This window comes from Crotalus tigris, unplaced genomic scaffold (genome assembly GCF_016545835.1).
Source record: "Crotalus tigris isolate CLP2741 ecotype Arizona unplaced genomic scaffold, ASM1654583v1 scf7180000020218.1340706, whole genome shotgun sequence".
Taxonomy (NCBI): domain Eukaryota; kingdom Metazoa; phylum Chordata; class Lepidosauria; order Squamata; family Viperidae; genus Crotalus; species Crotalus tigris.
This window is the reverse complement of record NW_024097911.1, coordinates 479,983-506,836: the sequence shown is the minus strand read 5'-3', so window position 1 is coordinate 506,836 and position 26,854 is coordinate 479,983. Positions and strand designations below refer to the sequence as shown.

Below are 26,854 nucleotides of genomic sequence, written 5' to 3'. Positions count from 1 at the left end.
ATAAATCAGTCAGCTGTTAACTTCCAGAATTGCTAAGTTTAACTGCAATTGCTGAAAAGGACTATTAACCAATAAATATTCTTGCTACTGGGTTTTGGATTAGTTCTCACGGTACAGAAGATTTTAAAAATTAATCCTAACTGCCTTTTTTATTTGCCTTGCACTTTTCATTTGCTTTAAATCATCTGTGTATTTGGTTTCTGATGATAAATAATTAAAATAAAGCAGGAAACATCTAAGAAAGTCAATAGTCGCTCAGTCCAGTTTGGTACCAATTGAGCAGCAATTTTTCTTTGCCAAAACTCAGCTGGATAAATACACTTACCATTAATTGTTTATCTGTAATTTGCAGCACATCCACTAACTCTTCTATCAACCCATTGTATAGTATGCTGTTGGCAGATTCCTGCAAAGCATTTGAGTATACTGTGGAAAAAGAGGTAGGCCGTTAACAATTTTCTGTAGTTAAAGGATAGAGAGAAAAAGCAAATCCAAGTATTACGTCAACTGAGTGAGTACTTTTTACTTCTAGTAACATAAACTTCTACTCTTGGAGCTATATATCAGCTGTTCCCAGAGAATGCAAGGAATGAAAGATGAAAGTGTGATAGGTTTTTATATTTTTGTCACACAGATTTAGTCACGATATCTATGAAGGAACACAAGAAATATATGAAGTACATCTTAACAACCAACATTTTAAAGGTCAAATTAAAACTGGTGTCCTGGTATTAAAAAAAAAACAAAGAGCGAGAATCACCTTGTAACATGGAAGCTTTGTATTTATTTATTTTTTTTTTCAAATTTTCTCTTCCATGTTATCCTAATGACTCCACAAGAGGCCACTGGCAATGTTAGGCAGCATGTGATGTTTGACTGGCAGGAATTATTTTTTGCAAGTTCAGGTGTTTGGAATTAGCATTAAACTGTAGAGACTTGTAAAAACCTGAACCCAGTTGCAGTAAAACATATTGTATTATTCTACTAATCTTGGGCTGGGAGAACATCTTATCACGCTCTCTTGCAAAAACAGATTAGTAGCCTTGGGTTCTTAAATTACTCCTCCTCTTAGATCAGGGGTGAAAAATTGCCGGCCCGTGGGCCAGACACATCACGTGGAAGTCGCGCCCACCCCATTGCCAGCAATGGCAAGACTGTCCTGATACGTTGCACGACGTCACGTGACGTTGCGAGTTTGACATGTCTGTCTTAGATAAAAGAATACAAGGATTTATATCCTTATGTCCTGTTATAAGGATTTCCTTTCATCAGGTACACCAGCTAAATATTATTACTATTAAGAGAGTTTGGCTAATGTCATAATGTGCCTTAACAATGGAAAGTAATACTAGGTAGTTCTCAATTTACAAGCACAATTGGGACCAGAATTTTCCTTTCTAAGCAAAGTGATTATTAAGTGAGTCACGCCTGGTTAAAAAAAACAAAAAAAAATTTTTTTTGCCACAGCTGTTAAGTGAATCACTGCAATTGTTAAGTGGATCAGGTAGTTGTTAAGCAAATCTAGCTTCCCCCATTGACTCTGCTTGTCAAACAAACAGCTGGGAAGGTTACAAATGGTGATCACATGACCCCAGGATGCTGCAATAATCACAAATACATGCTGGCTGCCAAGTGTCCAAATTCTGATCACGTGACCGTGGGGAGATACTGCAACGCTCGTATGAGTGCTGCTTGTAGGTCACTTTTTTCAGTGCCAATATAACTTTGAATGATCATTAAACAAACAGTTGTAAGTCATAGACCACCTGTTTCAAGTGAGAATACTACCACACGCCATGAGACTACTTTAAACTACTTACAGAGGATGTAGAAAGTCTACACACCTGTCAAAATGAGTTTTTGTTTAAAAAAAATCAGACCAAGATAAATCAGATTTTTTCCCTCTTTTTTCAATTATAATTATAGCAATACACAATTACTAACTTAGACTGGCCACATTCGATGATCTCAATACCAAAAAAAGTTAATCAACTGTCTGTTAATTAAACATTTCTGGTTATATCTTGAAGCTGACCTTTGACTTTGGAATACTTCCTCTCATAGGGCTTGAATTACAAGATAGTCCCCGACTTATGACAACTGAGCCCAAAATTGAGGTTGCTAAGTGAGACATTGGTTAAGTGAGTTTTGCCCCATTTTACAATTTTTCTTGCCAGTTGTTAAGTGATTCACTGCACTTGTTAAGTTAGTAATATGGTTGTTAAGGGAATCTGATTTCCCCATTGACTTTGCTTGTTATATGGTCGCAAAAGGTGATCACATGACCCTGGCACACTGCAACCGTCATAACTATGAATCAATTGCCAAGCACCGAGATTTTGATTACATGACCATGGGATGCTGCAACAGTCATAAATGTGGAAAACGGTCATAAGTCATGTGCTGTTGTAACTTTGACAGGTCACTAAACAAACTGTTGCAAGTCGAGAACGACCTGTACTTGGGAACTTCTCATTTAGGTCAAAGAATGTCTGTTTCAAATTTTGCTAGATATGTTCAGTTATTTCTTTGGGTTGTTCTTTTTCAATTGTTATATCAAGGTAAGTTTCTAAAAAAGCAATCTAGAATTTGAATTAAGGTTCTCAAGTTTAAAGATACCCCCAATTCTCTTTGCATAAACTCACGGTCTCAATCCTAGCATTACCCAGAGTAAAAAAAAACAAAAAAACACACGCTAACATCCTCACCTAATATAGAAATGGCATGCAGTCTGGCCTGGACAGCTTGCAACCGCTTTTTATGATTGGAAAAGCCGTGGGCCAAGCGAATGTGTGTAAACAGCAGCATCTACAAGAAAATTAAATTGCAATGATTTTATAAGCACCAAACATAATTAGATATACCACATACCATCAAGACCTACCATCTGAACTATATATGTCAACGAAGTATGGAAAAAAATGACAAAGTAAAATTTCAATTTAGCAGACCTCCATTTACCAGGCTTAGAACGCAATGGTCAAAACTGCTTTCATACAGGTATCTGCCCTCTTCCCAAACAATGCAAACATACATTTTATCCAAATTTTGTACAGATTTAGATAACATTCTTGTTATTTTCAGTAATTTATGTGTTGGTGTCTCTTGTGGTATTTCCACAAATTTACAATATCTATCAAATTTACAATATCTATGTAGTGATAAACAGCAAAAATAGATGCAAATAACAAACTCAGATTTAAAAGACATTCAATAGGGATTCCTTCCTCCTGAATACTCAAGGTTTTACTTTACATCACTGCAATGAGAAGGAATGATCTCTCTTACTGTTTCCTGATATTCCCTAATAACCAATACTGCAGGTGCTGGACAAACACTATTTAATTATGACCTCACTGTTCTTTGTAGAATATTTTGACACAGAATAAATCCAAAATATCATTGTCACCCTCAAGACTAAGAATATATAATGAATTCAACTATCTCATATAGTTTCTCTCTCCCCCTCCCCCCCCCCACACACACACACGGTCCCAAAGATCTGAATTTGATCTCATGCAGAATCATTCATTCATTTATTCTCTCCAATGTTGAAAACAGAGGCCAGGATGGGCAACAAGAAATGGAAAATTAATGTAGAATTTGCAATTCATAAAGCGCCCCATCACACCAAGATAATTCCAATTACAGAGGGATTTGGGATTCTCCAGTTCTCAAGGCTCCCTGCACTTTTAGCCTCTTCTTCTTCTCATTCTGCAATAAATTCAGCTTATTGCCTTGAAAAAATTATTCAGTGTACCTGTTTATCCTTTGGGATACTGTACATTTTGGTGAGGGATTCCATAATTTCAGAGGGACTTTCTGAAATCTGAATTGAAAAAGCAGCAGCAACTTAGAAGCCATCAATACAAAAATGAAACAGTTTAAAGCCTACTTTAATACAGAAAGCTAATTTACCTTATCAAGTTGTTCTATGTGGATATAATGTAGTGTGTTGCTGGTAGTCTGAAAACAAAAGGATGCTGAAAGTCAATTTGTTGGAAGACATGGCAGATTAGCAACTGTGGTCCTGAACTTTTTAAGAAATCACCACAAGAGGTGAGGCTTTGGTTAACAGTCAGACCTGGCATTTGTGTGGCATTCAGACGTATTTCAATATGGATTACTATGCTGGCCAGCGCTATTTGGAAAAAAAATGCTGCCTCATAAATCCATACCTAGAAGGGAAATTTTCAAGAAAGGGTATTAAGGGATAAGTTTCTTTACAGATATACAAAGGGACTGCCTGGGAAATGAAAGATCTGTATTTCTGCACTGAAGTACTCCAGTAATTTGGGCTGCTATCAAAAGCTATCAGCTGTTCAGTTTTTATCCATATTTTCACAACTGGCGATACTATGGAAATATACTCGCAGGGCCATGTATTTTAAAAAAAAATGAAAACAGCACAGGAAAGCAACCTCTTCCCAAGTAAGAGGACAAATAAGCAATGTTGCAACATCGCTGAAACCCTACAGTGGTTGTTATCCTCAAGACTAAAAATCAACATACCTTCTCATACCTAAACTAACTTCCTCCATCTTAGTGTTCACTCAGTGGCAAGAAAGTTTCCCATTTCCCTTACAGATTGATTATAGTCCTTTTTATAATGTAAGTGGGTTTGTTTGCCAAATCTTGCTCCCACCCATTTCCCAGAAAACCTTTCAAGAACAAGTCTGTAGGAGACTCACCCTTTTGTCCACTTTGACTTCGGCCCCTGGCTCTGCATAGAATTCAAAGTGTAGTGTAGTTGCACTGGGAGGGTATTTCTGTGTATAGATCACAGTACGGAATCAGAATAAACCAGATGGCAAACACCCTTTCCAAAAATCATATCCACTTCTCTCTGGACTGGGGGAAGGCAAGCAAAACCTGCTGGCTCAAAGGACAGTGCACCCTGAGACTGAACTGATGCACTTGCCAACAGGTTGATATCACCACCCACTAATTCTCCTTATATTTATGTGCAAGTGGGAGGAGGAAGAGGATTAAGATGTAAGAAGTTAAGATTAGGTATGAAGACATGGTGATGCAGAGGGACCCCTGCTGATATCTCAAACATCACACATAAAAGAAATAATACCAAAACGAAATAATGACTTTCAGCAGTCCCCAACAATATGAAGAACAATATCCCCAAGGCTATAGAGCCCTGAATCTCCTAAGCCCTAAAATAATTTTTGAACCCAGTTTTAAAAAAGGGTTTCAAAAAATATCCTCTAAAGTCATGGTAATAAGCCCCTCAGGGGAAAAAAAATGTTCCTTGGAGCATCCACTTCTATTATTCTCAGTTATCACTACAACAGCAAATTAGGCTGCTCTTTAAAAATGAATTGCTTCCTATTTTGGAGACTTAAAATAATCATCTCTGTTTTGATACAATAGTAGCTGTACCATTTGTGCTGCTCCTGGAAGATGTAACTTCTCTAAGGAACAATAGACTAACATTCTATTGCAAATGACTGATTCTCATCCATAAAAAATACCCACTGATTTTGTCTACAACAACATGCTTCACCTCAAAGAACAGCCATTTCAAAACATAACACTATTCTCCTCATTAGAAAAGCAACTCCAGCAATTTCCAAAATCCTAAGATTGCAAAGGTGGGGTTTCTACCAATTCAAGGAATTAAAAGAGCTACACACATGAAGAACACCCCAAATTTTTTATTCAAGGATATTCCAAATGCCCAAACTTCCGATATTATACACTGCTCACCCTCAACAAAGAATATCACATATACCAACAAACAAACTTTCAGTATGTGAACACTGGGGACAAAGTCCCTTATTATTATCCATTATTCTAAGGAAAAACTCTTATAAATCCCATTTTTTTCACTTTTATTTCATGTGTGTATGTATGTAGGTAGGCAGGTAGGCAGTGTTTCTGATGGACCAGCTCAGTTTTCCACAGTAGCAAATACTCATATACATGAAAAAGCAACGACAAATCAAGCTACCAAATGTAGTGCCAGGATAGCAAGACGAAGGTCAAAATGCAAGACTTACCAGCATGTGCAAATCTCTACAACATTCTGCAAGGCCAAAGCCATTCTCCTTGCCACCCCAACTCTATAGGACAAAAGGATGAAAACCTTAAAAATGAGTTAATTCAAAAAGTACACTGTAATTCTAGAAGAAAAACTCAAATGTATAATATATAAAATGGTTAAGTATTTTGGTCTGCTCTTGTTTACTGCTGCATATAAAAAGAAAGTCATGATGGCTCATTTTCATCTAAACCTTTATATTGCTTTATTGTCAAAACTAAATGACAAGTTCTGGATAATGCTCAGAAAGCCTACACTAATGAATCCTGGCTCCCAAATCAAGACATTACTAGAATTTGGAAAGATACCTTTCCACATGGTCAAACACAAAAGAACATTGACTACTACTGAATGTGAAATTGTCAGAGAATACAGAGAGACTATGCAAAAAATTTTCACATGCAATAGAATCTCAGGGAAACCATTTTAGACAAACCACATTTCTCTTCAGTAATATTTATCTTTTTTCTATAAAGAAACAGAAACATGAAAGCTATACAAACTACAATCAAAGGTATCTATGCTCATTTGCCCTCAGAGGTACTAGAAGTATGGTGAAGCTTTTTGTTTAGTGTGACATATGAACTCACTTGTTATGGGCAGCTCAGCATCCTACGATTTTTTTAAAAAGCTTTTCAACTATGTGAACCCAAATGCAAAATTAAAAAAATACAATCAACTGACAAGGTTCACACATTTATGTGTGCATTGCTTGCAGAGAAAGCATCAATTGGCAGAATTCATAAAGGCAAGATAAATCATGTTACTATTTTCCGAGATGCATGAACTCAGTCAAGCCAAGGCCTCTGCCTTTAGAAAGGCAATCTATGTACTTTCTTTTCATTTCCCAATTGAAATACACATGCAAGTCACTGATATTGTAGCCATAGTTAATTAAGTACTAAGAAAAATAAATCATATGGCATTCCAATCATCTTGAGGCACATAATTACATGAAAAAAATGATAGTATGCAGTTTTGGAACACTTTTCAATTATGAACCTTTTATTTGCTTCCTATTCTGCTCTAACAGTTGCTTCCTGATCATCATACATAAATGAGGTGACCTGATATAGTAAGTTTTTAAAAGCTATCCATAATTTGTTGGGAATCAAAAGTAAAAAATTTCATGCAATATCCCATGCATGCGATAAAAATAATAATCTTTTTAGAATTTCCTTGCTGCTTCATTATCCATTAGATGTGAGCAATGTGATTTGGGGGTATTTTTGCCTTTTCTGAATCCACTTTGTGCATTTGACAATACTTGTTCCTTGTATTGATGAAGGCTTGATCATTATCTTACTTGCATGTGAAACAAGCACAATTGTTCAGTAGTCTGAACATTTCTTAGAGCTGCCCATTCTATTACTAGAATATACATTGACACTTCCTCATCTCTCTACCACTGCTGTTTTCCCTATTTGCTTATAATTGTAATTAGCATTTCAACTGTATCAAAGGTGGGTGTTTTTTTTTTCAAAAGGCAACTGGCTTTGTTTTTCCTTGAAGACATTTTGCTTCTCATCTAAGAAGCTTCTTCAGTTCTGATGACTGTGAATCTCCATAGACATTCAACTCTACCACTCTGTAAAGTTTTAGACAATTCTCTTGATTTTTCATCTATTTATTTTCTAGAACTGATTTAACCAAAATAACAGGCATTTTGTTCAGTGATCAAACTTCAGTATATATGATTGACCTTGGAATTCTTCCCCTCCCCCCCACCTCTGGTGGATCTTTACCTTGAATTATATCACGATCATTTCTGTATATATAAAAAAATCTTATTTCCTGCAAATTTTCTTCAATAAATAAGAAAATATCCTTCACACTTGACTGTTATCTTCATTTTCTTTACATTGCTTATATCAGGGGTGTCAAACTTGCCACGTCACGTGACGTGTTGCAACATATCACAACTTTTTTCCCCCTTGTCAGAGCTGGGGTGGGTGCGGCTTCCGTGTGACACATCTGGCCCATGGCCGGCAGTTTGATACCCCTGGCTTATATCGATATGACTTTCTGCCTCTTCTTGCTCTCTGAAATTCAGTATTTAGTTCAGCTGATTTTCCACTTGCTTTTTGCTTTCTACCTTTCTTCGGCTATTTTTAGTGTATCAGGTAAACATTATTTCATGTTCTTTTTCACTTTTTGCAATTTGGAATTCTTTTATTGACTTGGGATTTTTAATGATATTAATAAGTCTTAAACTCCTGATTCTATCAAATCTGATCCATTAAACCTATTCTTTACCACATAATCATAATGGATATGGCTCAAGTTGTACCATATTTATGTCCTGATTCAAGTCATTTCCTTTAAATTGTAATTTTGTAAGGAGTTTGTGATCTGAGTGCAGTTGGTACCAGGACTTTGTTTTGCTGACCAAAAAGACCTTCTATATCACTGCTTGTAGAATATGATATTAGTTTATTTTGGTGTTGCCTATCATGTGTAGAATTGTTTAAGTTGTTGGAAGAAGATAGAATTTTCTTGGCAACTGCCTCCTGTTTCATTCTGATCATAGAAACCAATTTTCCATATTTTCCGGATGCTATTTTACTTCTAATTTTTTATAATTAGTATAACTTTTTATGTTGTATTGATTTATTGTAAATCATGTCAGTACACAGAACAACATAGAATTAAATTAACACTCAACTCCTCTGATTCTGTGGTTGGAATACAGACTTGGATAACTGTAATACTGACTAGCTTGCATTTAACTTGAAATTGTCCTATAATTTTGGAAGTTATATTCAAACACTGATTCTGACACACTTTTGCAAGCAATGATGGCTACTTTATTGCTGAAAAGATTTTCTTATTTGCAGATCTGATACTGTCTTGACATAAAGTGACCCCTTCCAGTCCATTTCAGTTCACAGAATATCAACGTTCAAATCTTGACTCTCTCTGACATTAAATGATCTTGGTTTGTGACCCTAATATTCTGCTTGTTAATGGTATGCCTATCTTTGCACATCAAAATCTTCTTTTGCCCCTGCACATAAAAAGAGCTAAACATCTTTTCACCTTTAATGTTGCCACATCACAAGCACCAGTGCTATACCTGTGTGCCCTCTGACCTTACCCAGAACTTCACCGCATACCTGGTGGTGAAACTTAGATGAAGATGGAGTAATGGATTCCTTGTTGAGCTCTTTATGAAATTTTGTTTAGGCACATAGCCTAGCTACACATTTTAATTTTTGTTTTATTCAATAAACACATTCTCTACAAGAAATATTCTACATCTAAATACAGGAGATCTTCTGACCAGGGGGTCATTTTGCAATAGCATGCTGACACAGTCATGATTGTGAATGTCTTACTTTTCTGGGCAGAATACTGGATTGGATTGGGTTGGGTTACCATTCCCTACTCCAGCAGATTATATTTACTCTGATCTCTTATCTACAATCTGCCTGTCATGGCTAATTCTTTTGGAGTGTACACTCCCAATGTTGCAGCTCATAGGATCATTAGGGTGTGTAAGTCCCTTTGCCACTACCAGGTAACAATCTACAATACCTAGTATATAGTCATGTAGAAAACCATACATATACCAGTGAATATTGCCTCCTTTGCTCAAATGTGAAAGAATCCATATTATAGAGTAAAAAATGTGTCAGATGACACAAATGATATAATTCCCTACAATATCCTTCCTTCAGATTCAAAATATTTTCCTCAATAACTGACATTTCCAACCCTTAAAATAGTAACGTTATTGCTATTTAATATACTGAGCCATAATTAAAATTTCAAAAGTAACATTAGGTACTAGACAATGCTTGTTCTTCTTTTGTAGCGTCTTACCTCTGCCAAATGCTGCAGCCGAGACAGAAGAGGCATCCTCTTGTCAGAGCCCAAACGTGTGATGTAATTGGAGCGTTTGCTAAACACATATAGTAAGTTTAGCACAGCAAGAACCACTTGCATGTCAGAGGATGCCAATAGCGTTGTGAGGTGCTAGATGAAGCCAGGACAAAAAAATCAATACATTGAGAAATTATGATCAATAACAGAAACTTTATTTTTCCCATTTAAGTGTGAAACTGTCTCCTTCTCCTCCTTTGTGATATCCTTGCAGTATTGTCATTAAGAGAAATTCCTAATTAAAACTGCTTTTATTATGGAGAGAGATTATGTGGCTTTAAATTACTATTCCTTAATTCCTACTTAGTTACAACTGACTGAATACTGGCTGTATACAAGCTTTCTGAATGAAAACTTAGCAGAGCACTACATGGAACACGTTTGATATGGTAAAGAATTACATAAATGCAAAGTATTAATTTCTAAACTCTTCAATCAGCTTCTTTTACTCAAGAAAACAGTATGAAGAATTCTGTTCCAAACAAAAGTGCCTTACACTATTAAAGGCACAATCTGTTAAGACTTAGCATAAATATCCTATTTATCCAAATCTACTCTGTTTCAATAGTAGCATGTCACCTCAATAGAGCTGTACAGATGACGAGAAAAGCTGTACTCGATGAGTAGGGCAGTGAAGTTCAGCACTGACAACAGCAGGGCCTTCAGCTGTTCTCTCTCTGGCCGATCACACACTAGCATCCATGACATGTTCTCCACAGTCTGTCCAGCATCAGCCAGGATGCCATCAAATCTGTCGAGAAGGTCCACCCAGTGGTAAAGTTCACACTGAAAAAAGACAAAAGCATTCAGAGACAGGCTATGCACACTATATAGATACTGGCAGTTATCACAGGCCTCTGGGGAAAAAAAACTGTTGGTCATTCCACACACAGAACTACAGGTAGACCTCACTTAGCATCCACTCATTAAGAAACCAAAGTTATGACGGTGCTAAATGAGGGAAACTTATACATCCTTGTGGTGTGGCTTTCATAGCATCCCTGTACAGCATGATCTCCATTTGTGACCGCTGCCAGTTTCCAACAAGCAAACTGGGGAAACTGGGAGCACATTGGAAATGGCAATTCTATGACCACAGGATGCTGCAAAGGATTCACTTAACAATGACAACTGGGACTGCTGTCATATGATCAATAGAGTCACATGACATCAAGCAATTGATTTCCCAGTTCCAATTATCATTGGTAAGCAAGGATCATCAATAACTCACAGCGTCCTCCATTCACTTCTAACATCAGCCAAATACACTAAGATATGGGAATCAAAAAGGTATGACCTCCAACTGGAACTGCATTGCTAAAGGGAGTCGCATCTGGCTTCACAACCTTTTTATTGTAGATAATTCGCTAATCTGGCTTTTCCCATTGACTTTGCTGATCAGAAGTCCCTGAGAAGATTGCAAAGGGCAATCATTTGACCCTGGGACACTGCGATGGTCATGAGTATAAGTCAATTTTTTCAGTACCTTCCTAACTTCGAATGATCGCTGAATAAATAGTCATAAAACAAGGACTAGTTATATGAGTTTCTTAAGGACAGAATAGCAGAATCAAAACAAACTCTACAGAGAATTGGGTGGTAACAGTTATTTCTCAGACCACTGATGAAACAACCTAAGTCCTGTCACAAATGAAAACATGTAAATAAGATTTTTTAAAATTCTTCAAAATAATAAAGCTATAATATTCACATACATAATATATACATTTGCCATCACCACGTACCTTCCCAATATTCCATGTTTTGATCTGTTGGAGTTCCAGCAACAGCTGTTCATCATTGCAAATCTTGAGTTTGTCTATCAAGGCTCTGCAGTCTGCAGGCTGAACACAGGATAAGATTCATTGTATAACAGTGTTCCTTCATTATTTATGTATCCATGTCCTTTTTCCCTTCATCTTTTTGGCATACAACGAACAATTTCACATAAGCCACTAAGCCTGGATACTGCATGAACTGTCAAGTGTTTATTAATATGTCCAAGGTGAATTTATTATTCTTTAGCTTTTATTATCAGTATTTTTGGGTTATTTTTTAATGTTGTCAGCCATCCAACATTAAAGCTGCTTGGCAAGTGGATGGCCATATAAAAACACGCTGTAAGTTAGTGGCCTTGTGTTGTATGCTTAGTTATTGATTGGAACATTAGCTTTTGCTCACTTATAGTGCAATAACTGCAATCCCAATAAGGTTATCATTTGGGATAGCTGGAGAGGGAGAAGAGGAACCAAAACCAGGCAATGAGAAAGAATTCCAGTCTTTTCTCATACTGTTTTGCTGACTGATAAAGAAGATGTATGTACAGGAGAAGAACTGAGCTTACACAGTACTAATACTTGCTCCCCTTAAATGGAAAGGAATATTGCAAATTAGTAATCCACCAAGGAGGGTACATGTGTTTAAGCCATAGAGGGAGAGAAAACAGTTGGCATTTGAGAGTACCTTTTTCTACAAAAGGCTTGAGAAGATTATTAAGTATAACAGATTATGCGAACATTGCCTAAATGGTGACACCTTGAGTGCATGTTTATGGATGGGGGAAACAAACCAAATCACATACATTTTAACTCTTGCTCTTATCCTTAACCTGGATTACTCTCTATGATACCCAAGGAGCTAAACATGCAGCATTTACTGGTAATCCTAAATGACCCCAGGAAAAAAAATATTCATAAGGGTTCCCCAAACACACTGAATATCAGTTCTTATAATGAATGGTTCAGTGTTACTGCTAACTTATCCATCCTAGAGGAAGGAAGGCCTATGTGACATTTCAGAGAAATCTTTGTTTAAAAGAACCTTCAGAAGAAACATTTCCTCAAACCTGTTTTGCAAACTAAGATTCCCTTACTCCTCTCAACCTTTTCCCCATTATAGCTACAGTGCACTATAGGGGAAGCTACATCAGAGGGTAGCGCTACACGAGGTAAGGGGCTCAACAAAAGGAAGAATGGAAGCCTCCACTCTTCCTAGGATTCCTGGAGAAACCTATCTTCCAGTAGTCACTTTAAGCAGTGCTGATCCCAGCGCTGCTGAAGTGATCCTGGATCAAAGGAGAATCCAACAAAGTAAGCTCAATATTACCTGCCTGCTGGGAGCCAAGACTGCCATGTCTGTTTGAGCTGGAGACCAAGTCAAGACTGGGTGTGTCCTAGCCCAGGATGGGCGTGGCAAGTTTGGCTGACTTGGTCTAATGAGCAGGAAGACAGAGCTAACCCATTGGTGGATTCTCCATCTCCTGTGCTGGAGAATCCAGGGACCACTGCAGGAGACTGTAAACACAAGTCTCTCTGGGTCACTTGAAGGGGCTCCAAGGCTGGACAGCTACATCAGAGGGTATGGAGTTCTCTAACATAGTTACGTCTTCCAAGCTATGCGACTTCAATAAACACTGTAAGCAACCCTGCAACCAACCAGCCTGGAAGCACTTCAACCAATACTAGAGACAAAGAATAAGAGGAGCCTAATATTGAACCAAAGGGATTCATGACTTTTGAAATTACTTCATCAAGATAGATGTAGTATATGTCAAGTCAAGCAAGCTTATCTTAAAGGCAGTTTATTTCTAACACAGTGAAACAAGTGAAAAAAAATCTATGTTTTCTAAGGAACTTGTAATAAAGATGTGATTAGCTATAAGCTGCATATAGTCACCCCTTGGTGAGATGGGCAGCATACAAATTTAATAAATGAAAAAGTACATAACTCAGGGTCATACCAAATTACTAGTCAAATGTCTTCCTTTAATCTCATTCTAGTATGCCATTTATATATTAAAGCTATGCACTGCTTTTATGAGGAACTCAAAATGATAAAAGATGGTACTTACAGCCTCAGTGGGCGTTTTCTTCAGCTTAGTTCGGTCTACTTTCATTTTTATTAGTTTTCCACTTTCCAATCCTGCTTGATGAATCAAAGAGAGTTGGCTATCAGTGACAATATTTCAAATGGTTTAAAAGCAATAGGTATAACAGAACAAAAATTATTTGGGGAAAAAATCTACAGAATTAGATCAATGTTTTCTGAACTGACAACACTCAGAAATGTATATTTCAATGCCACAGTATGTTGTGCGTTCTGGGAGCCTAAGTTGGCCAAGATTGGGAAATGTTGGTATAGAGGCACTTCTGGATGAGTTCAAGGGACAAAACAAACTGCCACGGATTCACATTTATTGTAATTTCTGTGCCTAGCTTTTAAGATTTTTTTAAAAACTGTTAAGCTCAAATGCTACAAACTAAAATGGCAGTCTTCAATGTCATAGTTACTACCAAGAATGCCTGAGTTTTAGAGACACACCTAAAAAAAATACTAGGTGATTGCAGCTTAGTTCTTGCATTTGCTGCTTGGTCAGCAATCCAACAGAGATGAAAATAAAAAGTTAAACCGATAGTAAGCATTCTAAGGAGAAAGAGGTGTGATAATGCGCACCCTGAGAGCTTAAAGGATAGTTTTGTGTATATTTGCACATGCATGTACCTAATATTTACCCTCACCTTTACGATCTATGAGCTTGTTTTGATGTGATGTGCATTTGCCTGACTGTTTTGCCAGATATTTGGGGTGTGAACTGTGCTTGATTTTCATTAGCTTATTTGGGCGTGGTGCTTGCATATTTTATCTGGTGTTTTTTCCCTTTTTCTTTTTTCATATGGATATACACTGGGGCAAAAAAGTATTTAGTCAGCCACCAATTGTGCAAGTTCTCCCATTTAAAAAGATGAGAGAGGCCTGTAATTGTCATCATAGGTAGATCTCAACTATGAGAGACAAAATGAGAAAACAAATCCAGACAATCACATTGTCTGATTTGGAAAGAATTTATTTGCTAATTATGGTGGAAAATAAGTATGTGATCAATATCAAAAGTTAATCTCAATACTTTGTTATATATCCTTTGTTGGCAATGACAGAGGTCAAACGTTTTCTATAAGTCTTCACAAGGTTGGCACACACTGTTGCTGGTATGTTGGCCCATTCCTCCATGCAGATGTTTTGGGGCTGTGGCTGGGCAACACGGACTTTCAACTCCCTCCAAAGGTTTTCTATGGGGTTGAGATCTGGAGACTGGCTAGGCCACTCCAGGACCTTGAAATGCTTCTTATGAAGCCACTCCTTCGTTGCCCGGATGGTGTGTTTGGGATCATTGTCATGCTGAAAGACCCAGCCACGTTTCATCTTCAATGCCCTTGCTGATGGAAGGAGGTTTGCACTCAAAATCTCACGATACATGGCCCCATTCATTCTTTCCTGTACACGGATCAGTCGTCCTGGTCCCTTTGTAGAGAAACAGCCCCAAAGCATGATGTTGCCACCCCCATGCTTCACAGTAGGTATGGTGTTCTTTGGATGCAACTCAGCATTCTCTCTCCTCCAAACATTGACCATAGGACATCCTCCCAATCCTCTTCTGGATCATCCAAATGCTCTCTAGCAAACTTCAGATGGGCCCGGACATGTACTGGCTTAAGCAGGGGGACACGTCTGGCACTGCAGGATCTGAGTCCCTGGCGGCGTAGTGTGTTACTCATGGTTGCCTTTGTTACGTTGGTCCCAGCTCTCTGCAGGTCGTTCACTAGGTCCCCCCGTGTGGTTCTGGGATTTTTGCTCACCGTTCTTGTGATCATGTTGACCCCACGGGGTGAGATCTTGCGTGGAGCCCCAGATGGAGGAGATTATCAGTGGTCTTGTATGTCTTCCATTTTCTAATTATTGCTCCCACAGTTGATTTCTTCACACCAAGCTGCTTGCCTATTGCAGATTCAGTCTTCCCAGCCTGGTGCAGGTCTACAATTTTGTTTCTGGTGTCCTTCGACAGCTCTTTGGTCTTCACCATAGTGGAGTTTGGAGTGTGACTGTTTGAGGTTGTGGACAGGTATCTTTTATACTGATAACAAGTTCAAACAGGTGCCATTAATACAGGTAATGAGTGGAGGACAGAGGAGCCTCTTACAGAAGAAGTTACAGGTCTGTGAGAGCCAGAAATCTTGCTTGTTTGTAGGTGACGACATACTTATTTTCCATCATAATTTGCAAATAAATTCTTTCCAAATCAAACAATGTGATTGTCTGGATTTGTTTTCTCATTTTGTCTCTCATAGTTGAGGTCTACCTATGGTGACAATTACAGGCCTCTCTCATCTTTTTAAGTGGGAGAACTTGCACAATTGGTGGCTGACTAAATACTTTTTTGCCCCACTGTATGGTATGTTTGGAACTTTTAGCTTGTATATTTCTGTAACATGGCTAATTTACATTCTATGAAGTTGCCATTTAAGAGGGAAAATCTGAAAAATTGACATTTTGTTACAAACTATGGATCACATGGTAGCCATGATGAGCATAAATACCACACTCCACAGAAAAACACTTAAAATTTCAAGTGGGTTCATAGACTCCCCAAAGTCAGCACTGTTCTACCTCCTCTGCAGCTTTCCTTATTGTTTCTTTATACTTGCAACATTTGCTTTTACTCAGACACATGCTAGTATAGTAGCATCTTTTGCAACTATTGTAACAAATTTCATTAAATGCTTTTAATGTATGCCTTTTAATAAAATTTTGTCAGCAAGAAAAGATGCTATCAGACTCTTTCAGATTTTTGGCTACCATACAGTAAACACAGATTTCTTCCTACAATGCTACAACCTGCAGGCAATTTTCTAACCAGGTTCTGGACATTCATTGAGCTTCAAGTTCATCTCAATTATCTCCCCCCCCCCAAAAAAAATCTGAACTCAGTCTTCCATTCTACAACATTTTCTATTTTAAAATAAACGAAACGAACAATTAGGAGGAAAAAGAAAACACGGCAAGCTGGGAAAAGGGTATACTTTAATATATTAAAGTAACAATTTAAACAAAGGAAAGTTAACCCCAAGTATTCTCAGTTTGATTTTACAGGCATTTTCCCCTCTGGATCATAACATTAGGTCTAACTGGGGAAAATATCCTGGGACATCTATTATTGCTAACAATCGTCATCCTTATTTGGTGACCTATATATAGCAAACCAGATGAAATTAGGAAGAATGTTCCTGAAAGATGAAAACATTTTTTTAAAGTTTGATAAATTCAGTTACAATAAACCAGGAGCAAGCAATCTGACACTTCTAAGTCCATCACCACACACCTAATAACATCAAAATTCAGTGGCAAACTACAATTTTTGTTAGACTTGTTCTGTTTTTTATCCAGAAAAGTGCTTGCATTTAGATTTAGAACATTTAATTCCTATTCTGCAAGTATAAAGAAACTGAAAAAGCAGTCTGCTCTTATAACTTTCTGAGGCCAGAATAATTTATAAAAAGGTGGGGGGAGAATATGACTCCTGGTTGAAGAAGCTTCCTCTTCCTGCTACATATAATCATTTTCTAAAACAAACCTCAAAAAAAAAAATCATCTATACTTGACACTATACAGCTCAGAATGACTTCGCCAAAGCAATTCAATACTCAATAACTAAAGCTCAAAATAACCTGGAAATAAATGAAAGAACTCCAGGGTTTAGGAAAAGCTAAGGAAGAGAAGAGAGACTGCAGGACATCTTACATTCATGGAATAAGGATTATCCTGACTTCTTCAGCAGAAAACTAGGAGACTGGGGGGGGGGGGATTATTTCTACTGGTTAAAATTAACCCTTGAGGCTTCTGAGTAACTTCACATTGAAGAGAAATTCCTGCAATAACTCTTCCATCACCCCCAGCACAACCTAAAAATCACCACTGATTCTGAAGAATTGTCTGCCTTATTAAATGGAGAAGTAAAGAAAAAGGCAAAACTTCTAACCCTGACAGTGGAGTGAGGTATATCAACCTTGAGGTGGCCTGGAAACCCAGCAAGATAAGCAACTCTACTACCGTGTTCAGCCCACTATCTTGTTTCCATATGTTTTGACTCTTTTCCTCATCTACTCAACTGAATAAACCTAGAAATAATTTATTTTCAAACAAGAGGAAATCTAGGAGTTGCTCTCTAATCCAGATCTATTTTCAACTAGATGGTAGAAAGAGTGTTTCAATGTCTTGTAGTATTTGTAGCTCTGTATATTTCTGTTTCCTCTGCAATACCCGTTTTCTACAACACGCATATGCATACTGATTTAGAAAAGAAACAGTACACAAGAGGAGTAATAAGCAACAACAGCAACAACAACAAAAACCCCACTGCATTAAAAGAACAAAAGAAAACCATATTTCCTACCCTACCCATTCCATAACTGTGGACTTTGAATAGAGAGTGCCTCCTAAATGTATTTTCCCTGGATCAAGCAGGAGTTCTGTTGTTAAAGAATCCATATAGAGAGCTTGTCTCTCAAACAGTCTTCAGTGTCTTGCTGAGGTTTGACTGTTAGTTTATCCAATAAATCCAGGCAGTCACCAGGAGTCAAAACACATACATCCTCTAATCTGGTTTTATTTACTCTGTCCAACAATCATGTTTCTTTTCTGCCTCCTACATACATTCCTTCACATTGAGTGTTCTTAGGTCAGCCATATTTTATTTCTAACTATGGAAGTCACACTACAGAGGCATAATTTGTTTGTAAACTGAAACAATGTAAAGAGAAGAATCCAGCATTAATCATTTGTAATATATATACAAAGGAAATATACAAGGTAAACAAAATTCAAATAATTGTTAAAATGCTAATAAAAATGTAAAATGTCAATAAAGAAAAATCCAGTATGTTCTGAATTCAAAATTCTAGACAATCAACCCTCTGTAGTTTTCCCAACTTCAAATGCATTGCATTCTAAAATAGGTATTTCAGTCTTAACTAGGCTTACGTTAGAGTCCGCTGTTTCTCAAATTCAGCAATTTGGAGAAAGATATGTTTCCATTGTTACTACCATATTTCCAACTTGAAAAATTACTACTGATTAAGGTGTCATACTTCTGTCCCACACTGTGGAAACAATAAACACAATTAATTCTCCAGTTTCTGAAAGTCTGATTTTCTCAATCATGATCTTTCAATGTTGGACAAAGCTGAGATGGAATACCTCTGAAATGGAAACAGCTATAATGGGGAGATTCACAATATGTACTATATCCAATGTTACATGAAGACGCAAACAGTATTGTCAAGACCTGTTTATACTTCTACTACACTCCACCTTTTATTCTTTCTAATCTTTGCCTCTTGCTGCCTACAACTGCTTTTAAAGCCTTGTCTGCCAATTCCCGCTCATGAAAACAGTTACCTCATGTTTTAGGTATTTGGACTGTATTTATTTTTCTGACTACTTTTGACCATTTAAAGTTTTCCTTCATTTGAGAATAGTAGTTTGTCCCCACTTTCAGAAATCAATTCTATCAATATGCAATGAGACAGGCTCTTCACCAAACAGTGAAATAATTCTCAGAAACCCACCTTCCTATTGCATCATGTAACACATGGTAAGAATTAACTCTACATTCCCATCTTGTAGATTTTCTCAACTCTACCACTTCTATTTCAGCAACTGACCCCTGCTAAAGTGAAACATAAATGTCATTATTTGGAAAGGAATGTGCTCCATTATAATTCAAAGATCCATAGAAGTAGAAGATGTAAGAGACAGATCCAGATCTTAATTAATGTTCACCACAAAATAGTATGTGGCTCTAAACCAGGGGTGTCAAACTCAATTTCATTGAGGGCCGCATCAGCATTGCGGTTGCCCTTGGGGACGGGGGGAGGGTGTGTGTGGCTAGGGTGGGTGCGGCCTACTGGGTAGGCGTGGATGGAGTGGGTGTGGCCTATTGGGTGGGCATGGCCAGCTGTACATCGTTCACGTCAAGGGTGCCTGTGGGGGCCTGGGCAGGAGTGGGATAGATCTGAGGGTCTCTGGCAGAAGGGGGTGGGACTGGGGCAAGCGCCAAGGCATGGTTCATTTCTTCATTCCTCACAAAGGGTGACATCTCCCCAGCATGCACCCAGGGGGCGGGGCCAGCAAGGCAGGGGCTGGTTCCTTGCTGTTTCTAGACGGCCTTGTGGAGCTAAGACTGAATGCGTTTCAGCATAGATGGCCAACACAAAATTGTACATTGGCCCCCGGCTGGCCTGGGCCAGGGCCAAGGCAGCGGGAGCCATTCCCTCACTGTTTCCAAGATGGCTTCACGGGCCACATGAAACCACTTCGCGGGCCGCATCCAGCCCCCGGGCCTTGTGTTTGACATGTTTGCTCTAAACAATAGGCTACATATTTGCTTCATTCTATAACACAGTAAAATTACACAGTGCAATTCTTTAGTAAGTAGGCATTTTTTTCCTTTTCTCTAGCCCATTTGGCATTTATTGACCAAATCATTTCCTACATCATTGTACATTTACTAGGGATTAATTCTCATTTAACAGAACAGAATTTGCATGTAGGATGAATGGATTAAACTATGATAGGGCAATCCCAAGCATGTTAGCATAAAGTTTGTCATGTTCATTAGGGGGTACTGCCAATTTTGGTTAACTTAGACTTATTATGTACATTTTAGTGACAAGGGTATAAAGCAGTGGGTCGGGACCCCATTTGGGGTCGAATGACCAATTCACGGGGGTCGCCAAACAACGCAGCCCATTTTTTTCCCCTTTTCCTTAGCTGTGCTGCTTCCTTTTATTCTATTGGCTTTTGAAAGCCAATAGAATAGAGTCTCTTGAATAGAGTCTAATTCTATTGGCTTTCAAAAGCCAATAGGAATTGTCCAGACTGTCTCTGCCCTGCTGAGCCCGCCAAAAGTCCCATTCTGCAAACAGTGCTGCACCAGTTGAGTAGTCCTCGACTTACGACCGGTTGAGTAGTCCTCGACTTACGACCAGTTGGGGGTCGCGGCATTAAAAAGGTTGAGAACCACTGGTATAAAGTGATGGTATTGTGAATGGAAGCTGTTTTTACCCACTCTCTCTTTCTGGCAGAATACACACTTTCTGGACAATTAATGTTTATTAAATATATTTGCCATTCGATACAGGTCAACTTACATCCACAAAATATAACATTAAAACAAATAAAAGCATAATATTAAAATTGGGCAGTGAGATAATGTCACAGATTTTTATTGTCACAAAGCTTTATGCCCAATACCAAAAAGTCAAATGTACCTCTCTCTAGTTGTCACCCAATTCAGCTCTGATGGCAGAGAAACTAAAGGAAACCCTTCAATTATCACCTCATTGGAAGGGCAGGAAAGGAATAAGGTGAAGCAAATTAAATCTTTTGCCATTACTTCCAATCCAGAATAGTCTAACAACCAATCATATTGAAAACTGCACAAAAGTCCAGAAAATAGGACATGTTGCACTCCTGGCTTTCTATCAACATAAATTATCTAAGATGATCAAGCATCTTTATGCCAAAAGCAGCTCTGAAATGGATCAAGATAAGATACAAGCAAGACTGGAATTAAACACACACTATAACTCATTGAAATTGGGGTTTTTCCCCCCATAGTGGGTATAAGCAAATAACCAATAACTGTAACTGATCTTTATATAGCTCAAGGACTACAATAAAGAGACATGACTATACCTGTACTTAAGAAACCAGAATGTTCTTTTTTAAGAATGGCCCACAAAAAAACCTCTGAAAAGGGAATTGAGATTATTCACTCTCATAGAGACTTACTGATCATTCATCACAAGGCATACCATCTACAACAGAAATTATTTATTCTTGCATTTTTCCATACGTTTTGTTGTTATATCTGGATTGTTTAATATATAAGCAAGTTTCAAACGTACCTTGCATTATTGTCTAAAATATTTATATCCTGCTCTTCAGCTGGAAAAGTGCCCAGAATTCCTTATAAAAATACTTAACTGTACCAGATGGGCGGATAACTGGAGATAAACAATGCCTCAAAGAGACTTTCCTAGTAATAAAAGTTACTAGGAAAAAAGTTTAAATAACACAAGAATCCAGGCAAGCATTGTCTGATAAGAAATGTATATGTAAGCAAATCAAAGCAATTAACATTGTTCTATTTCTCCTGATGTTTCAATGTAAGGAAAAGAAAGTCTGTAGGTAGGCCAGTCAGCACCAGTTAAGTTCCATAGGAAATGACTACTCATTTTCTAATCAATTGGAAAACCAACTCTAACCCCACTGTTGCCTCACAACCATTTCATGAATTTCTAGCTTTGTTCAAAAGCCCTCTCTACCCATAGTTTAAAACTTCAATTCCTGTCTTCCAACCCAAATCTTTTTTACAGAATAGCAAACTGCTAAATTCATCCTTTACCTGTAAACAGTATGACATAGCTGCAGTGCTTTTCACCACAGCACTTCCTACTGCAGAATTTATTATCTAAAATAATGAATTATGCTTTTCCCAGGATATAAGTTCTGTTCTGGCATATCAGTCTTTCTGGATACCCATATTAGAAAACCACCTAGAAAAAAGGCAGGCTGTGTCATTATCTAGATGACAAATAACTACGAGAAACAGTTTTGTCGTTTTTTTAGCATATGCACATATGTCCATACCTCACCAGTCTTCATTAACTGGATACTTATTGTAAGCAAAAGTGGTGCTCAGATAGGTGAGCTTATACAGTTATTACATGCTGGAGTAAAAGCAGAGAAAGTGATTATGTTCTGATCCAACAGTTACTTGCATCAGGAGTTCAAAAATAAATACTCTCAAATTCTCATGAGAATAAATATTTGCAGAAAGAAACTGGCTCATTTTTGGTAACAGGAGTGTATAAGTTAATATGTCCCTTTCATTCTTGACTGGGAGATTTTAAATTAATTCTTATCTTTCTAAATAATTCTGGCCTATCTTCCAAAGGGGATCTCAATTCCTGACTTTAGTCATGTTGTAATACTGGAAAGATGAACAAGCTGACCAAAGGTAGGTCAGGCAAGATTAGCCTGCAGGTCTGCAGTATGTGCAGACTTGTCATTCATGATTCCAATCTTCTTTGCTCATTCAGGCAGAATAAGCAACATCCAATATGCAGGGGTGATAGTAACTTTTTATTATCATTATTAAGGTTACAGGCATTAAAATGTAAATGCAAATCTGCAACATATACAGTATCATATTTCATCAGCTTATATCCTAAAATTATTTATTTCAGTTGCTAAGGAGCACCGGGGTATTACAGCGATATACAATTGTAGAGTGTGTGTTTGCAATTTTAGATTGCTTTTTGTGGGAAGGGTTCTTTTTTAAAAACAAAAAAAAAACATAAAAAAATAAAGTGGTTCTCAACCTGTGGGTCGGGACCCCATTTGGGGTCGAACGACCATTTCATGGGGGTCGCCAAACCTGGCACCCAGTGATGTATAAGTGGTTGGGGGTCACCACAACATGGGGAACTGTATTATAGGGTCGTGGCATTAGAAAGGTTGAGAACCACTGGTCTATTGGAACTAGAATACCTGTTTTATTTGATCTGCTCCTCAAAACTGTTTCGCTACTCATTTAATTTCCTAGTGAATTTTAAGTGAATTTTGGGTGGCTTAGAAGCTGCAAAAAAGGGCTAAGAGCCTCATCACAGTCTGTAAGTCAAAGGTTGATCACCATACATTTCATATGTAACTTTTCAGAAAATTTCAAAAGTGCTGGTTGATAAACAGAAGCTGCAAGTTAAGCAGGATATGTTACTTGACCATGTGAGTCAGTCAGACATCCCAAGTGTTCATTACCCCTGTGCTTATGAATTTGCATCAATCTTTGAGGAGATATGACTTCTATCACATAAAGCAAAGGCATACTCTTCGGCCCCACCCACTCCTGAAAGCAAGAATATTTTAAAAGAAAGAAGTTGCTGGGACTGAACAAGGCTACATTATCTTCCAATAGTTCTAACAAATGGCTAGAATTACTCATGGAGGACAGGAAAGATTTGGGAAAAGCAATATAAAACTCTGCTTTAGGATTCAGGTTATATTTAATAAACAGGCAAATGTTTGAGGTATAAATGTGTTACATTTTAATTTCTTTTATTAATGTGTGCCCAAATTCTAACATTGATTATATGCACCATTCTTTTATACATTAAGTCAGGGGTGTCAAACTCAATTTCATTGAGGGCCGCATCAGCATTGTGATTGCCCTTGGGGAGCCGGGCAGGTGTGGCCAGGGTGGATGAAGCCTACTGGGTGGGCATGGATGGAGTGGGCGTGACCTACTGGATGGGCATGGCCAGCTCTACATCGTTCGCATCAAGGGTGCCTGTGGGGACCTGGGCAGGAGTGGGACAGATTTGAGGGTCTCTAGCATAAGGGGGTGAGACCAAGGCAAGTGCTAAGGCATGGTCCATTGGAGGAACCTCACTGTTCCTCTCAGGGCATGTGGGGGGGAGGGCTGGATGGTGGTGCAGGCTGCCTGGAGCCTTGGGCAGCAGAGGTCAAATGCCCAGCCTGGCCCTCGAACACCTGCGGCACCAAGGCCAGCCCCATTTCCCCAAGGGGGTGCCGATTCCCTCTCCATGGGAGGAGACACAGCTTTGTAGCCAAAGCTTCCTTAGCAATAGGGAGACCCCAGGATAGACCAGGAGGAGGGGGCAAGGGGATGGTGAAAGGGCAGCAGGGTAGGACTTCCCTCAGACCCTCCCTCTCCTTCTTTTCTTCCTAAGCAGAGTGGTGGGAAAATATTTGAGATGAGAGAGGGAGAAAAACAGGCAAGACATGCAGCTGGGGAGGTGTCACCCTTCGTGAGGAATGAAGAAATGCACCATCGCCTGGAAGTGGCCAGCACATGGCCCTCACCAACTTCACATATCTGGCTTGGTGGGCTCTGGGGGAGGGGATGCCATGAGCAGTATGAGAGTCAACATTACCTGCACAATGCTGCCCAGCCCGCAACCTGCCCGGTCTCGGTGGCAGCAGGGCGCTCTCCTCACAACGCCGAGAGACTGAGCCAGGCAGTGTGAATCTGAAAAGAAGCGCAATGCTGCCCAGCCCCCAGCCTGCCTGGTTTCGGCAGGCAGCGGGGCGCTCTCCTCACAGCCTGGAGAGGCTGAGCCATGTGGCGCAAATCTGAAAAGAAGCGTGATGCCGCCCAGCCCCCAGCCTGCCTGGTCTCAGCAGGCAGCAGGGCGCTCTCCTCACAGTGCCAAGAGGTTCAGCTGGGAGGTACGAAGCTCACCACCTTTGCACTTGCTGCCTGCTGAAACTGGGCAGGCTGGAGCCTAGGCAGTATTGCACTTCTCATCAGATTCGCGCCACCCAGCTCAGTTCTTGGCACTGTGAGGAGAGCACCACACTGCCTGTGGAAACTGGGCAGGCTGGGAACTGGGTGGCCTCGCACTTCTTTTTGAATCTGTGCCACCCGGCTCAGCCTCTCGGCACTGTGAGGAGAACACCCCGCTGCCTGCTGAAACCGGGCAGGCTGGGGGCTGGGCAGCATCGCGCTTCTTTTTTGGATTTGCGCCGCCCAGCTCAGCCTCTTGGCGCTATGAGGAGAGCCCCGCCGCCTGCCGAAACCCCTCCCCTGGAGTCCATCAAGCCGGATATGTGAAGTAGGCGAGGGCCATTTGCTGGCCACTTCCAGGCGATGGTGCATTTCTTCATTCCTCACAAAGAGTGACACCTCCCCAGCATGCACCCAGGGGGCGGGGCCGACATGACAGGGGCTGGTTCCTTGCTGTTTCCAGACAGCCTTGTGGAGCTAAGACTGAATACGTTTCAGCATAGATGGCCACCACAAAATTGTACATTGGCTCCCGGCTGGCCTGGGCCAGGGCCAAGGCAGCGGGGGCCGTTTCCTCAATGTTTCCAGGATAGCTTCGTGGGCCACATGAAACCACTTCGTGGGCCACATCCAGCCCTCGGGCCTTGTGTTTGACATGTCTGCATTAAATTATGCATGAGGATATTTCCTCTCATTCAAATCCCTTGAGTTTTTAAAGAAACTCTAAGTGTAAAACCCAAGAGCATGTGGGAATTTATTTATTTGTATCCTGCCTTTGTTATTTTTTACAAATAACTCAAGGTGGTGAACGTATCGAACACACCATCCTCTTCTTTTCTCCAATAATAAACCTGTGAAGTCCGTTGGGCTGAGAGTGTATGACTGGCCCAAAGTCATCTCATTAGCTTTCATGGCTAAGGCGAGTCTTAAACTGTAATTGATTACCACAGAATTGTGGTCTGTTGGATTTTTTAGGTTAATCAATTTGCCAACTGCTGTGTATTTTAAATCAGGAATGATGGACTCTAGATACTGCATTACTTAATATTTACAACATAAAGATCCTAACTAAACAGAAAACGAAACTAGATCTGGGAACTGTCCTTCACAGACTGGAAGCTGGAGAAAGTATTACAGATGAGTGCCATTGAAAGATAGATACAACTTTAGGATAGGGGAGGGTCCAGGATGTAAAGCTGCAACAGGTTTTTGAGAGGGGATATTTGAGACCAGCAATTAATGTATAAGCTCAGCACCACTGTTATATGTATAGGGTAAGGGGGTCTGTCTTAAGTTTGTATGCAAGCCCACCTATTATAGTTTAGTAATATGTATGAACAAAGACCCAATAGTTTGCTTGCTCCCCAAAACATGTTTTTAAAACACTGATTATGTATTATAGTTTCACACAACCTGTGCAAATTTGGTAGATAACATAGGGAAAGTGAATGGTAAACTGAATAAATATGATAATTTCATCAGTTAGCAATACAATACCAGAAAAGGTTAATTACAAGAATTGCACAGTGAGGACTCTCCTATGCAGGGATTCATATCTGCACCAGAAAATTCTAATGAACTTACTCAAATTATATTAAGAGGCTATCTGCACATCTGCTACATTATAATTCACAGAATTCAAATATCAGAATGTAGATAATTCATTTCATTAAGTTTTGACAATTATGTGTAATCTATAAATACCTAATTAAAGAATAATAATTCTGGGAAAGCCTATCCCTAATGATTCAAAGTGGTCCAAATTCACA

At 39.0% G+C, this 26,854-nt stretch overlaps 1 protein-coding gene across 14 annotated transcripts in view; it reads right to left on the bottom strand.

Annotated features, from left to right (window-relative positions):
• The window catches only part of HUWE1 (HECT, UBA and WWE domain containing E3 ubiquitin protein ligase 1), a 118,771-nt gene that overhangs the window by 76,495 nt on the left and 15,422 nt on the right, over positions 1-26,854 (bottom strand). For 12 of the 14 annotated variants that reach the window (XM_039366001.1, XM_039366000.1, XM_039365999.1 and 9 more), the window contains exons 3-12: positions 13,791-13,861; positions 11,686-11,784; positions 10,520-10,726; positions 9,881-10,033; positions 6,015-6,077; positions 4,692-4,769; positions 3,919-3,966; positions 3,761-3,829; positions 2,709-2,808; positions 326-426 (exon numbers count right to left, since the gene is read on the bottom strand). In XM_039366001.1, the coding sequence (XP_039221935.1) occupies positions 326-426; positions 2,709-2,808; positions 3,761-3,829; positions 3,919-3,966; positions 4,692-4,769; positions 6,015-6,077; positions 9,881-10,033; positions 10,520-10,726; positions 11,686-11,784; positions 13,791-13,835 (963 nt within the window). In that variant the 5' untranslated portion in view covers positions 13,836-13,861. Of the gene's footprint in view, positions 1-325; positions 427-2,708; positions 2,809-3,760; positions 3,830-3,918; positions 3,967-4,691; positions 4,770-6,014; positions 6,078-9,880; positions 10,034-10,519; positions 10,727-11,685; positions 11,785-13,790; positions 13,862-18,751; positions 18,871-26,854 lie in introns of all 14 variants that reach the window. The other 2 variants (XM_039366002.1, XM_039366009.1) reach the window with 2 other exon arrangements.